Below are 14,519 nucleotides of genomic sequence, written 5' to 3'. Positions count from 1 at the left end.
TGCTGTGCAGGCGGGATACTCTCGGTAGGTAGCTTGCCGGGCTCTCCGAGAGGAATGGAGGAATCGAACCCAGGTTTGCTGAGTGCAAGGCAAACGCCCTACCGGCTGTGCTATCACTCCAGTCCTTAAAATATAGAACACTAATTCAAAAATATAGAACATTAATTCAGTGAAATGCAAATATGCCCATTTTACGGCAAACTGTAAACAGCATGTCCATCAACTGAAGAATGAATAAAGATGTGGCATATGCACAACTCAATAGTACTCAGCTACAAAAAGAAATCCTTCCATGTTCAATAACCGAGATGTCAGTTAAAAGCATGAGCTTTAGCCGAATAAGCCAGATGGAGAAGTTCTAACATCACATAATTCCTCATCTGCTTAGTATTATTACACCCAGATCAATCCACATGCCCCTACTAGGACCCCAAAATATTCCAAGGGGGTCACAGGTGAAAACTGTAGATTTGGGAGTCAGTCATGGCATAAGACTAGAGGATTAATCAGTAAGACAGGGCGTGGGATGGGTGGCTGGGTGGCAGCACGGGACAGAAACAAGTTAGGACAGGGGCAACCGTTGGCAAAAGATTGAGAAACACTGTAGGATAGGGAGAGAGGAAAAAGGGAACAATAGATAATCACAGAAAAAAATATAATTTTGGACTCTTAAGACTGATGAGTGGATATCAGAAGGGACGGGAACTGGGTAAACCGAGACAAAGACAACAAATGTTAGAGAAGGACAGAATTTGACTAGAAGTGAACTTAACCTAGCGCAAACACACATGGGCTTTCAAAGAGGCACACCTGAAATGTATGCGATGTTCTAAAACAATGTTACCATAATAGCAAACTGTTCTATTACTATATGATTCTTATTAATTTGATAGATATAAGACTAAATAATTTTAAATTTTTCATTATGTGAATTTGATTAAGCTGTCAGAAGGTCAAAATTGTGCATTATAGTAACAGTGGTTATACTTTTCTAAAAATACCATTCAATGAACATAGTCACTTATAAATTACCATCAAATTACCTGTACTCTGAGATGAAATGTGGTAAAAGACATAGATAAGAACTTAATAAATTTCGAAAAAGAAGACTTACTGTTTTTTCTTTCCCAGATTCCACCTGTTCAGGCTTTGCTGTGCATATTTCCTGAGGCAGTCCTTTCATTTTTTGAATAGACTCATCATCTTCCTTAGAGGGAATCTGAGGCAAGCCAGAGGGAACATCTTCCTTCTTGATTGGGGGTTGTTCTGCTTCTTCCATTGACCTTGGAGACATTTTGTCTTCAGGTGTTTCTTTAGCAGTCTGTACTTGAGTTTTAAGTAAGTCAGGTTTCTGCTCCTCCTCTAAAGTTGAGATTTTGACTCCTGATGGTAGCTTCTCATCCTCAGGTACAGTTGTTTTGTCTTTAGAGGTTGGCTTTTGATCTTCAAGGATTTCCCTCTTTTCTTCTGGCCGTGGCATTTTGTCTTCCAAAGAAGGCATTTTGTCTTCAGGAGCTGTTTTTTTATCTTCAAGGACTGCCTCTTTTTCTTCTTGCAGTGGCTTTTTGTCCTCAAGGAGAGGCTTCTTGTCTTTAGGAGTTGGTTTTTTATCTTCAAGGACTGTCTCTTTTTCTTCTTGCAGTGGCTTTTTGTCCTCAAGGAGAGGCTTCTTGTCTTTAGGAGTTGGCTTTTTATCTTCAAGGATGGCCCCCTTTTCTTCTTGCAGTGGCTTTTTGTCTTCAAGGGGAGGCTTTTTGTCTTTAGGAGCTGGCTTTTTTTCTTCAAAGGTTGCCTTTTTCTCTTCTGGCAGTGCCTTTTTTTCTTCCAGGGGAGGTCTTTTGTCTTTAGGAGTTGGCTTTTTTTCTTGAGGAGGTGCCTTTTTCTCCTCTGATGGTGGCTTTTGGTCCTCAATGGGGGCTGCCTTTTCTTGTTGAGTTTGCTTTTTTTCTTCAGGAGGTGGTGGCTTTTTTTCTTCTGGGAGTGACTTTTTGTCTTCTGGAAGTGGCTTTTTTTCTGGAGGTGCTGAAGTCTTGTCTTTCTCTACTTTACTCTCTTGTTTTTTATCTGTGGCTACTTTAGGGGAAATTTTTTCAATCAAAGGGGTTTCTTTTCCTTTATCTGGAATGCTTTTCTCAGCATCTAATTTGACTTCTTGTTCCTTCTTTTTCACTTTTACTTGAGCAGGAACTATTTTCTGAGAAGGCTGTTCTGTTGAGACAGGCACAGGAACTGCTTTTGGTCCTGGCTGTGCAGGTAGCATTTTGCCCATGTCTCCAAGCTGTCCTGACATTGCTCTCTTGGTTTGGCAATTTAAACAAAGCCATTCTTGTATCTGCAAATAAAATAGTATTGAACAAATTAACTATGTGATAATGTATATGCTTTAGTACATTTACCAAAATAAGAATCTGGGAGTTTCTAGTAGCTTTTTTTTTAAATATGAGGAAGCAGTTTTCTAAAAAAGTGTAATAATGATATTTAAAGAAGACTGGAACATGACAATTTGTATTTGAAAAATCTGAGAAATCATTAACGATGAACAATTCACCAACCTTACCATGAAAACAAAAAATAGAACTGCTTTAAAGATATCAAAGATAGAACCAGGGAAATATCTGGGGGAGGTTTTGGAGAAAAAATGTATTTTATTAAAATAAAATATCTTAAAACTTGATACCTTTAAACTTAATTCTATCATTTTACATGCATTTATTCTGAAGACCTCCAGAGCCCAGCAACAGCCATGCTCAAGGCCCTTCTCTACACGTTCAGACGAGTCTCACGCATGAAGGAACCAGCAGAAGAACCCAGGTGTGTGGGACCCGGGGCTGAGATCTCCAAGCATGCTCAGATCGGGACTGGGCCTCTTCAGCTCAGATCCCCCATTTTCCAGTAGCTAGGTGGTCACACCCAGGGACTGCCCCTGGAGAAGTGTAATCCCACCAAAGATCAACATCCAGAGACAATAAAACCAAGCTCCCAGAAACGGGCGGCCTGTGACATTTTATAGCCTAGTTCTCCCTCTGGGAGAACCTGGCAAGCTACCGAAAGTTTCCTACCCACATGGGAGAGCCTGGCAAACTCCCTGTGGCGTATTCATGCCAAAATCAGTAACAATGATGGGTCTCATTCCTCTGACCTTAAAAGAGCCTTCAATGCAGCATTATTGGAAAGGACATTTAAAGAGAGGCTTCTAAAATCTTTGGCTAAGATGAATGGAGATGTTACTGAGACCACTCAAGAAATTCGACAATCAAAGGGATGATGATGATGATTCAAAATTATTTGTTTATCATTTATTAAAATAATTGTATTTTATATTAATTTTCTTTCAGCAAACAATTAATTAAAAAGTCATTTTAGGATTTAGCCTGTTATCTGCTACTTCTTTTTTTTAAAAAATTTTTTTTTGCTTTTTTTTTTTTTGGGTCGCACCCAACGATGCACAGGGGTTATTCCTGGCTTTGCACTCAGGAATTACCCCTGGCAGTGCTCAGGGATCCATATGGGATGCTGGGAATCGAACCCGGGTCAGCCGCGTGCAAGGCAAAGGCCCTACCCGCTGTGCTATCACTCCAGCCCCTCTGCTACTTCTTGACATAGATTGAATATATTTTTATTCTCCAGAGTAGAACAAGGTTTTTGATATAAAAACAATTTGATTTTTAATAATATCAAAAGTTTTCATCTCACTGAGCAAAAGAACATTCGTAGGCTCAAATTACTTGTTGGTCTTCTATTCCTAAGAGTTTTCTCAACTACTTATTGAGATGGTTCTATTTATTTCCATGCCAGTTTAATAGATAGGCCACCCACACCAGATTAACTGAGTTGATCCTGAGACATGTAAATTTTAAACAGAGACAGGGAAGAGCTGATTTTTACATAAATTTTGGGTAATTATTTTGCAAATTATGAACTGAATATTACTCTTTCATAATTCATGAAAAGAGATCACACAAGGTAGATTATTTTAGACTAATAATATTAAAGAATTTCTCCCTTGCTGTTTGTTTTTAATACTTTATGTAAGAAATAAACTTTGTACAAGTTTCTTTAAATTGCTACCATTTATTGGGTACAAATTCTGCAAGGATAAAGTGCATGGTTTTGGTCATAAAATAGTATTACTTTTGAGGGGGGAGGCATTTTGGGTCACACCCGGTGATGCACAGGGGTTATTCCTGGCTATGCACTCAGTAATTACTCCTGGCAGTGCTCAGGGACCATATGGGATGCTGGAAACGGAACCCGGGTTGCCACGTGCAAGGGCAAATGCCCTATCCGCTGTGCTATAACTCTAGCCCCGATAGTATTACTTGTATATGTTGCATTCTCTTCTAAAAATTTCTATTTGAAATTGCTTTTCATAGATAACATTTTCCAGTTGTGTTATTTATACATAAAAATTGATTTTTGTTGTAGAATATTTTCAGAGATCTAAGATTTTTATAAAAATTGAGCTTTACAATGACAAATTTGTAATCTTTAATCCATTATCATTTGTATATGCTTATCTTAAAAAGATAAATGTTAATTGTTTTTCTTTGATAAAACTTTCTATAAAACAGTAGTATGGGGCTGGAGCGATAGTATAGCGGGTAGGGCATTTGCCTTGTAGGTGGCCAACCCAGGTTCAATTCCCAGCATCCCATAAGGCTTCCTGAGGAGTGATTCTAAGTGCAGAGGCAGGAGCATCCCCTGTGTATCGCCAGGTGCAATCCAAAAAGAAAAGAAAGAAAAATATTAATATGTATTTGCATGCGGGTGACCCGGGTTCGATTCTTCTGTCTCTTCAGAGAGCCTGGCAAGCTACTGCAAGTATCAAGCCTGCATGGCAGAGCCTGGCAAGCTAACCATGGCGTATTTGATATGCTAAAAACAGAAACAAATCTCACAATGGAGACATTACTGGCACTTGAGCAAATCGATGAACAACGGGATGACAATGCTACAGCGCTATGTATATGTTCATTTACTTTTTGAGTGCATAGTCATCTACTATTAAGTTTTTTATTTTGTCTAATCAACAATAAGCTAATTTTTGGCTTCCTTAAATTTCATAAAAAAAAGGGAACAGAGGCCAGAGGGACAGTATAGTCGGTTAGGTGATCACCTCACACATGGACAATTTCAGTTTGATCCTCAGCACAGCATATGGTGCCCCAAGTCCCACGAGAAGTGACTGTGAGAATCAGAAGATTCCTTAGTATGATCATAGAAAAGGGGGGAATGTGAGCAGTTAGCTCATCTCTTCTCACCCAGGAAGGATATATGACTTAACTGAGCTAATTGGTTGACAGTACCACTTGGTGGGAAGCAGCTCTGGCCAGGAAGAATGTATGACTGAGTTAATGGACTAAAAGAACTACCTGGTGTTTACACAGACACGAAGCTGGAGAGTTAGGAACCGATACACCCTTGTCTTGTATCCTGTGTCTAACTGATAACATGCTTTCTTAATGTATGGGAATGCCTTGCTTTCTTGATGTCTGGGAATGCCTTGCTTTCTTGATGTCTGGGAATGCCTTGCTTTCTTGATGTCTGGGAATGCCTTGCTTTCTTGATGTATGGGAATGCCTTGCTTTCTTGATGTATGGGAATGCCTTGCTTTCTTGATGTATGGGATGCCTTGTTTTCTTCATGTATGGGAATTGGGAATGTCTTCCTAATTTGGAATGTTTTCTTGATATATTGTTCCTGTATGCTTTTGTTCATCTATGAAATGTTTGAAGTCATTTCTGCCTTTGGAATTGTTTATCTTTGAGCTTGTTCTTGAGGCCTGTGTGCCCAGGATGGCTGTAAACCCTCAGGGTCGAGCTCTGACCTGCTTCGTCAGGACAGTTCGGCCCCAACTAGATGCAATAATAAAGTCTCAGTGTGACTGAACAGGATGACCTCTCAATACCTGTAGGGAACCTAACCAGAGAATGGCAACACTCCCCCGATAAAGGGCTCCTGACTGAAGACCTGACACAACTGCTCCAGCACTCCTGACAATTCCTTGGGCCCCTGATCGCAGCTATCCTGGACTCATTGCTGTAACCACCACTGATGCTGTTGCAGGAATAGTTCTTCAAGCCTTGGTCCAGACACACAACTTCGTCTAAACATGAAAAAATGACTCTTACCACCTTTGGACAATGCTACCTACTGTCAACCATGATGTTGAGCAACAATTGGACACTCTACAGCAAGTGCTACTTTGGGTCCAGGGCTGGGTTAATATCTTAGAGTAACAAATGAGATTTTCGAGTGTTTAAGGATCTTTGGCTTGATTTGTAGGACCTCATCTTCCCCCAGTTCTTTACCTTGAGGATGCCGGGCTCCCAAGGATTTATTCTTGTGGATCAGGTTGCCAGGCAAAGTACTGCAAGGGAGGGCTGATACCCCGGCCCAGCTCCCTGCGAGGTATTCCGGTATAGCTTAGAGGTTACTCCAAAACCAAGGATTGATTGGGCCTATGAGGAGCCCCCTGCATAGACCTGATCATCCTTTCCTTCCTCTCCCTGCAAAAATGGAGTCTTTATGTCACAAGGGATACCGGACAATGCCTATCCTGACCACATTTAATTTAAAACAAAACAGGGAGAGATGTAGGGAGCCATTTTACCTTACTGATTTTATCCTGTCACTATTTGTTTAATCACTAGCTAACCCCGTGCCACACCTAGCAAAGGTTGCCACTCCTAATCTTACTGATCTTATCCTATCAGCATTTGTTTATTACTAGCTAAATCCTGTGCCACACCCTGCATTTCTGTTGGGGGTCCTGGCACCACCTCCTCCCAACAGGGAGGTATAAATACTGTAACTGCCATAGAATAAATGCCTTTTCTCCCTCCTCTGGGCTCTGCGTCTGTTCTTTCGGCTGCGCCCTACGAAGGGTTCTCCCTGCTGAACAGAACGAGACCTCCACATCGACTTCTACAAATACCCCTATTTGGGACCACAACATCCAAAAGGAAAGAGAGATATCAAATTGAAATGCTTCACTACAGAGGCGGGGTGGAGTGGGGGAGATGGGACTGGGGGGGTGGGAGGGATACTGGGTTCATGGGTGGTGGAGAATGGACACTGGTGGAGGGATGGGCTCTTAAACATTGCATGAGGGAAAAACAAGCACGAAAATGTGTGAATCTGTAACTGTACCCTTGCTGTGACTCACTAATTAAAAAATAAATAAATTTTAAAAAATTAAAAAAAAAGAAATACAAAAAAAAAAATCTCAGTGTGTGTTTTGTAATCCCTCTGGACTCTTTGTCTCTCTGAATATTGAGGGGTGGTCCTGATCCTAACAGTGACCTCTGAGCACAGAGACAGGAGTAAACTCTGAGTATACCCAGGAGTGCCCCCAACACCCCTGACCCTGCATCCAAAAAGTTTGGGGAAAGAAAGTAATTTGTTCCATTTTGTAAAGGGTTCTGGCCCTTGTGTTAAATGATCCCTAGAGGAAATACTTTCATAACACCTACAGAAACTCAATCTTGATCTGTGCTGTGGTCTAAAAAAACATTTCTTGGCTAAGCCATTTTTAGGACATATTCATTCATAACCTGGCATTTTAGAAAACAAAACAGATGCAAATAGCTGTATCACAAGGTTATTTTGTCATACTCAGTTTAAAAAACAAATGCAGGTGTATATTCATCATTCCCAAGACATGTCCTGATGTAAATGTGTTAGGGAGTTTTTTTATATACCAGGATACTGATTCACCCATTGACCTTAGGATAGCCTGCTGAAGTTTTCGATACCTTATCAAGTACAGGGTACTGAAGATCAAGTAATACTAACAGTTAACAGGGAGAAAATTACTCAAATACCAGGTCCTATTGCCAGACTACCCTAAAATAATCCTTAAATCCTATTAAAAACCTAAGGCCTACAACTTTACTGCATAAGATTGACATTAAAAAAAAGACTGGGACATTCTTGTACTATAGTAACAGAACAAGTTTATTTTAGCAGGCCTGATTTAAAGGACCCATTCCAAATCCTAATGCTTATTAATAGGAGAAATTTTGTTCAAAACCGACAAAGTCAAGCAGCCTACACAGTCCTAAGCCTATGTGAAAAAGAGTTAAAACATACGCTTTGTACTGAATTTAAACAGCTAACCTCACAGCATTAACTCAAACTTTACAACTGGGACAGAATAAAAGATGAAATATACTGATTTAAAATATGCTTTCCTCAAACTGCATTCACATGCTTCTTTTGGGAGGATATATGGTTACTCACAACACTCCTCATAAAATATACTGAAATTTTTTTTCTGACTGTTATTTTATTTTTTTAATGCAATGTCTTTGGGTTAAGCTGCTAAACATTGCATGAATAGACTTACTCCTGTCTACCCTAGACTAAACCAACTTTTTCTATGCATCACCCCCAAATATAATCAAGTAACTGAATGATCCTCAAAACTCTCCTACACCAATATCAGCCAATATAGCCTAATATGCTGACTTTTCCAGTACTTTTGACAACTTCATCACCTGTCAAATTGTCAGACTATCCATCTGAGACACAGCCGTAACATATAAACTAAAGTTACTCAGCTCTGGAGTGCTTGGAGACTCCATGCAACAATGGGGCATGCGAACGAGTAAACCAGTGAAAAATCTCACACTTCTAAAACAGTATCCTACATGAGATGATTGAGTATACAACATTTCCTCAATATACTTGGGCCCCAATTCTGGGCATATTCTGACTAGCACCCAGACTCTAACCTCATTTATTACTTATGGTATTTCAAAAATATTTATTCTTCTATATCTGCCACGTTGTATTTGAATCTTCAATAAAACTCACCTCAACTCAATAAAGCCCATATAATCCTTATGACCTTACACCCATACTCCTTCAACTGATTAGTCACTGGAGCCCTTCTGCCTATGTCCTGTCTCCAAACTTGCCTAAATGACCGTTAGATTCTTGTTGATTTCTCCTGAATTGTCTACCTTTTGAGGCTTTATAAGAAACCTTTCAAGATTTCACTGTCAAAATTTGTTTTATTATTCTGAATACTTCTTTTCATCTCTGTTTCTATGTATTTTCAATCCCAAATTGCCATGTTGGTTTCATAAATTCCACAGGGGCAGCTCTACATTTACCTTCAGAAAGAAGCAAATACAGAAGGTAAATATTTGTCTAATTTCAAAAATATTAAAGGGAAGGAATGGTGATTCTGTTTCCATTATTCAGAAGAAATAAATAATAGCTCTGTTCCATTGTTCAAAAGTGATGAATGATTTTTGGATCCTACAATTTACGAGTCATGGAAGCCCTTGTGCCTATTCCTTTATCTCCCAGCTTGCCGAGTGAACCTTCTGATGCTTGGTGATTTCATTTGTATGATAAGTGGATAATGCAAATGGTATATTTTAATATATTAATATATTTTTTCAATATATTATAGATTAAATAGTGACAGAAAGTAATCTCCTTCCTGACCTAAAATTTAGTTAAAATAAGGCTCACGAGCTGGGGAGGCAACTCTCAGGGCTGGAAACATGTCTGGTATGCAGAGGCCCTGGTAAGCTCTGCCAGGTCCCACAACCACTACAAGGTTCCACAATCCACATGCAGAGGACCCGGTAAGCTCTGCAAGGCCCCACAGCCACTGCCAGTGTGGCCCTAGCAGCACCAAGTACTAATGGGCCTGAGTACTACCAAGTACTACTGGGCCTGAGTACTACTGGACAGAGTACTGCCATGGGAACCCAAGCAACACTTGGAAGATATCCAATAAAATAATGCTTTGTACGTCTACAAGCAGTGTTAAATTAATACGACAAGGGCCTGTAATGGATAAATAGATAGGTCATTAACTCAATATTGAGAAAAAGGATCCTATTCTGACAGCTTTGGTTACTTGGTCACAAGACTGATTTCCATTTAACTGACAATATACGGTTAAGTCTCATAGTTTTTTTAACTTTTCACATTAATTGTTCGCAAAATTAACTGTTAACTGATGACACTAGTACATCATAATTATGGTGACAAAATACACATATATTTATTATGCTTCTATATATCACTGTGTCACTGTATCACTGTCATCCCATTGTTCATCAATTTGCTCGAGCGGGCACCAGTAATGTCTTGAGACTTGTTGCTACTGTTTTTGGCATTTCGAATACGCCATGGGTAGCTTGCCAGGCTCTGCCGTGTGGGCGGATACTCTTGGTAGCTTGTCGGGCTCTCCGAGAGCAACAGAGGAATCGAACCCGGGTCAGCCGAGTGCCAGGCAAATGCCCTACCCACTGTGCTATCGCCACCCAAAAGATACGACTTAAATAAGTTAAATCTAAAAACAACTTGTCCCATTTTTCCCACTATAGGGGGAAGGTGGGGACTTCCTCAGCGGTGTCTGGGGACAGGGGGGCCCCTCCCAGCAATACCATACGCCCCTGGGCAGGCCTGATGGCTCAGCACTGGGGAAGGAGCTGAGGGCCAACAGTGCGACCCCTGGCAGTGCCATTGAAAAGTGTATGTAAATTTCTTCAGGGAGTTTACATTCAACTGGAGAAAATAAGATTAGGTCAAACAATTATATAGGAGAGAGATGGATAGATGTATACATATCCATAAAGAGGGTAATGGAAAGAATGAAATAAACATAACAGGAATGTCTGATGAATCAATTTAGAAAATAAGAAATGTAGTAACTTACAAGTTACACAAGATTTTTTGAATTTAAAGAATGCTGAATCATTTTCCTTGTATATTGTTTTTTCTTTATGCTTTAAAATTTTTTAATTCCAGCAAAATCCAGGAATTAGAAGAAATAATGATATTAAAAATACACAAAGGAAAATAGAGCAATACAAAAATTTTCTATTTCTTGAAAACCTGTACATTTAAATTTTATTAAGAGGGAAAATAAGAAAATGTGGTAGATAGTGCAAACTCAGAGATATAAATTAGGAAGCAAAATTGAGAAAATTTTTGACAATGATAGAGTACAGTCAAATCTTCAAAAATGTATTTTTGGAAAATTCAAATTATAGGCATTATTACAATGACCAGTAATACTGTAAAATTTTTTACATAAAATTTCAGACAATATATCATATATAAAGCTATAAAACTTTTGGGGCTGGAGCAATAGCACAACGGGTAGGGCGTTTGCCTTGCACGTGGCCGACCCGGGTTCGATTCCCAGCATCCCATATGGTCCCCTGAGCACCTCCAGGGGTAATTCCTGAGTTCAAAGCCAGGAGCAACCCCTGTGCATCGCCGGGTGTGACCCAAAAAGAAAAAAAAAAAAAAAAAAAAGCTATAAAACTTTGTAGCTCTCAATTTTTTTTTACTGTTTACAAAAATTAATTCCCTCAAGTTTTGTATTATTCTACTTAGGTTTAGAATTGACAAGTACTTTTTTAGCTTCAAAAAACACTTTGGCCTTCTAAAAGTATTTTTGCTAAACACGCAGATGTACTGCGTTCAATCTCTAATACTACATAATCCCCTGAGGACTCTCAGGAGTGACCCCAGAGCACAAAGCTGGAACAATTTCCCAAGAACCCCCAAATATGTTCCCTCCACCAAAAAAAAAGTTATAGACATTTTTATTCCTTACTAGAAACCCCACTAATTATTTTTTGGAGTAACAATCTGGCAATTAATTAAACATCATTACCTTAGAGTATATAAAAATTCAATATATAATACACTATTGGCATATGTGAGTTTTACTCGTTGGAAAATGTTTACCAGACTTAGCATTAAATTTTTCTTAACAGGTAAACTTGTGAAACATGATTACTATTCCTAATTTGCTGAAAGATTAAATATCAAAGGAACTATGGCTTTATTCTTTATTTTACTTATAAGATGAAGGAATAATCAAGAAATAAATATTCAGTGTAACATAGCATTTTGTCTTACAGTTAAAAAATATAGAAGATGGTATACCTATGGCTAAGATTACTATATTAAAATAGGAAATAATTATGCTTATTAAGGCTTATTTTTACATATATTACATCAGCGCTCAGACACCTTACTGCTTTTCCTGTTTTAAAAATAAATTTAGGGACTGGAGTGATAGCACAGCGGGTAGGGAGTTTGCCTTGCATGTGGCCAACCCGGGTTCAATTCCCAGCATCCCACCTGGTCCCCAAGCACTGCCAGGAGTAATTCCTGAGAGCAAGATCCAGGAGTAACACTTGTGCATCACCCGGTGTGACCCAAAAAGCAAAAATAATAATTATTAAAAATTTAAAATAAAAATAAATTTGTTTTATAAACTATAACTTCTAATGAATAAAATATAAAAAATATATTTCACTTGTATTATTGCTAGCATTGAGCAAATTTAGGAAACTCAAAGGTCAATCACATTTAGGGAAGGTGGTTTGGGTCACACACAATGATGCTCAGGGGTTAGTCTAGGCTCTGCACTAAGGAGTTACTTGTGGCAGTGCTCAGGATGCCGGGGTTCAAAACCCAGGTCAGTCACATGCAAAGAAAATACCTTACCAGCTTAACTAATGCTTCAGCCCACCATCACATTTTAATCAGTGATTTATTTAACATTAATAACTATGCTTTCATAATTTATTTTTAAGTAGATAAATTAGGAAAAAGAGTATATAAAGATAACCAATCCTGATTGTAGGATATATGAATATATTAAATTGTCACATAGTACACTCCAATAAAATGTTTTTGTTCTAATATCACATAATCAAGACTTGTTAAAAAATAAAATAATATTCCAAAAATCCATTAATCTTCAAAGGAAAGTAGGAAATGAATGCAATAAAGAATGAAAAAAGGATGTTGCTGTGTTACTCAGCATTTTTCATCAATAAGTAATTTTCTTTATATAACACTTCAACTGTAACTATGGCAACAGTACCATTAAGGAAAATTTCAGGACTTCAGAACTACCTATTTTCTATATATCTTTTCTGTATCAGAATAATAAGACCTATAGCAGTGTGAAGTCTGCCATTAGAGATTCATATAATAAGACAATGGGAAAGTGATGGCTATGGAACCTAGGAGTATATGTGCATATATGCGTACGTATGAGAATTCTTAAAAGCATTTTCACACAAGTTTTATTTAAAAGACCAACTAGGCTGTAATCACTTAGAGTTTCACCACAGAGATATTAATCAGACTTGGGTGGTCCCTACTCAAAATTCTGTAAAGCAAAACTTAGCAATTCAGTGTAGTGTTTGTTTACTCGTATTGATTTTTCTTGCTTCACAGGTTTCTGTATTAATATCTAACAATTAAGAATATTGTTTTTTAAAATGAACATTTATACCAAAAAATCTACTTAGAAATGGCTTTTATTCAGTGACAGAACAAGTGTAAAACAATGTTCCTTGCAATTTATCACTAGTCTCAAAATCACATTTAGTCTCGGCATTACGGTGCTTTCATTATCTAAGGTTTATACAAACTTCCAATTCATCCTGACATGTTGATAGGCAGAGGTTCTGCTTTATAAAACATAAAATTTCCTTTTGATAGCTATAAAGGGGAGGGCTGAATTCACAGTTTATGTGCTTTTTTGGCAAATTATATGATCAAATATTCAGACTATGGAATAAAAATTTAGAAGTGCGTAATAATGAGTCTAAACTTTATAAACGTGCAGTAATATTTTGTGATACTTGTAGTCTTACTGAAAATTAATATGGTGTTTAGCACACTTATTTATTAAAAATTTATACTTCTGATGACTAGTATTTCTTTTTACAATAAAAAATAATACTCAAAACTCAGAAAACACACTTAAAAGTTGAAGATTTCTAGTTGTTTCATATGAAGATATAAGAAGTACATACAAATTTATTAAAGCAGAATTATTCACATGAAAATAAAGGAAAAACCAATTAAATGACTATTTCCAATGGAATTACTCAATTTGGAAGATTGAAATTAATGAATGTGATATGAGAGACTGCAGGCACCTTAAACTTATGTGAAGGTCAGGAAACTGTGGCTCCAGCCCAACACTGCCCAAGTGAACACCTGGGATAGCCCCTCAGTGTTCAAGGGCCTACGGGGCTACTAGGAAGCCTACACTCAAGGCATCAAGATGTTACACATGAGTGCATATGGTCCTGGGTATCTGACCTCCTATATTCTCCCAAGGCTCAAAAATACATATTTAATTGTATGGGTTCAAACTAAATAGGATTTATCTCTCCTTGAAGTCTTCCTTCCCTTCTTTCTTCTTTCCTTTTTCCCTTTGTTTCTTTCTGGAAAGAAGGTATAATAATAGTGAGCACAATATAACTATTCTATGGCGGAGTAATTTGTCTCTTTAGGATGCATTCAGAGGCATTAGGGTGATCACCTACAAGTATAAAAATGACAATTCCAAGAACACAGGATTTTTCACAGGTAAAACCAAATATCACTACAATTATGGGAAACAGTTCTATATCTTTTATTTTTTCTTTTTTTAAACAATTGTGATTCAGAGTTGTTAATGTTTGAGTTTTAGGCATACGATATTTCAATACCAATCCTATCAA

General features: G+C 38.0%; 1 protein-coding gene across 6 annotated transcripts in view; it reads right to left on the bottom strand.

Moving 5' to 3' along the window:
- Positions 1-14,519, bottom strand: part of PCLO (piccolo presynaptic cytomatrix protein) — a 365,554-nt gene that overhangs the window by 191,574 nt on the left and 159,461 nt on the right. For all 6 annotated transcript variants that reach the window (XR_008628418.1, XM_055124466.1, XM_055124435.1 and 3 more), the window contains exon 4: positions 1,115-2,332. Coding sequence is in view for 5 of the 6 variants with exons in the window: in XM_055124466.1 (XP_054980441.1) it covers positions 1,115-2,332 (1,218 nt within the window). In the remaining variant the exon portion in view is untranslated. The remainder of the gene's footprint in view (positions 1-1,114; positions 2,333-14,519) is intronic.

Source organism: Sorex araneus, chromosome 1 (assembly GCF_027595985.1).
Source record: "Sorex araneus isolate mSorAra2 chromosome 1, mSorAra2.pri, whole genome shotgun sequence".
In the NCBI taxonomy this organism is placed as follows: domain Eukaryota; kingdom Metazoa; phylum Chordata; class Mammalia; order Eulipotyphla; family Soricidae; genus Sorex; species Sorex araneus.
Note: the sequence above shows the minus strand (reverse complement) of the source record. Positions and strands in the feature narration are given on the sequence as shown.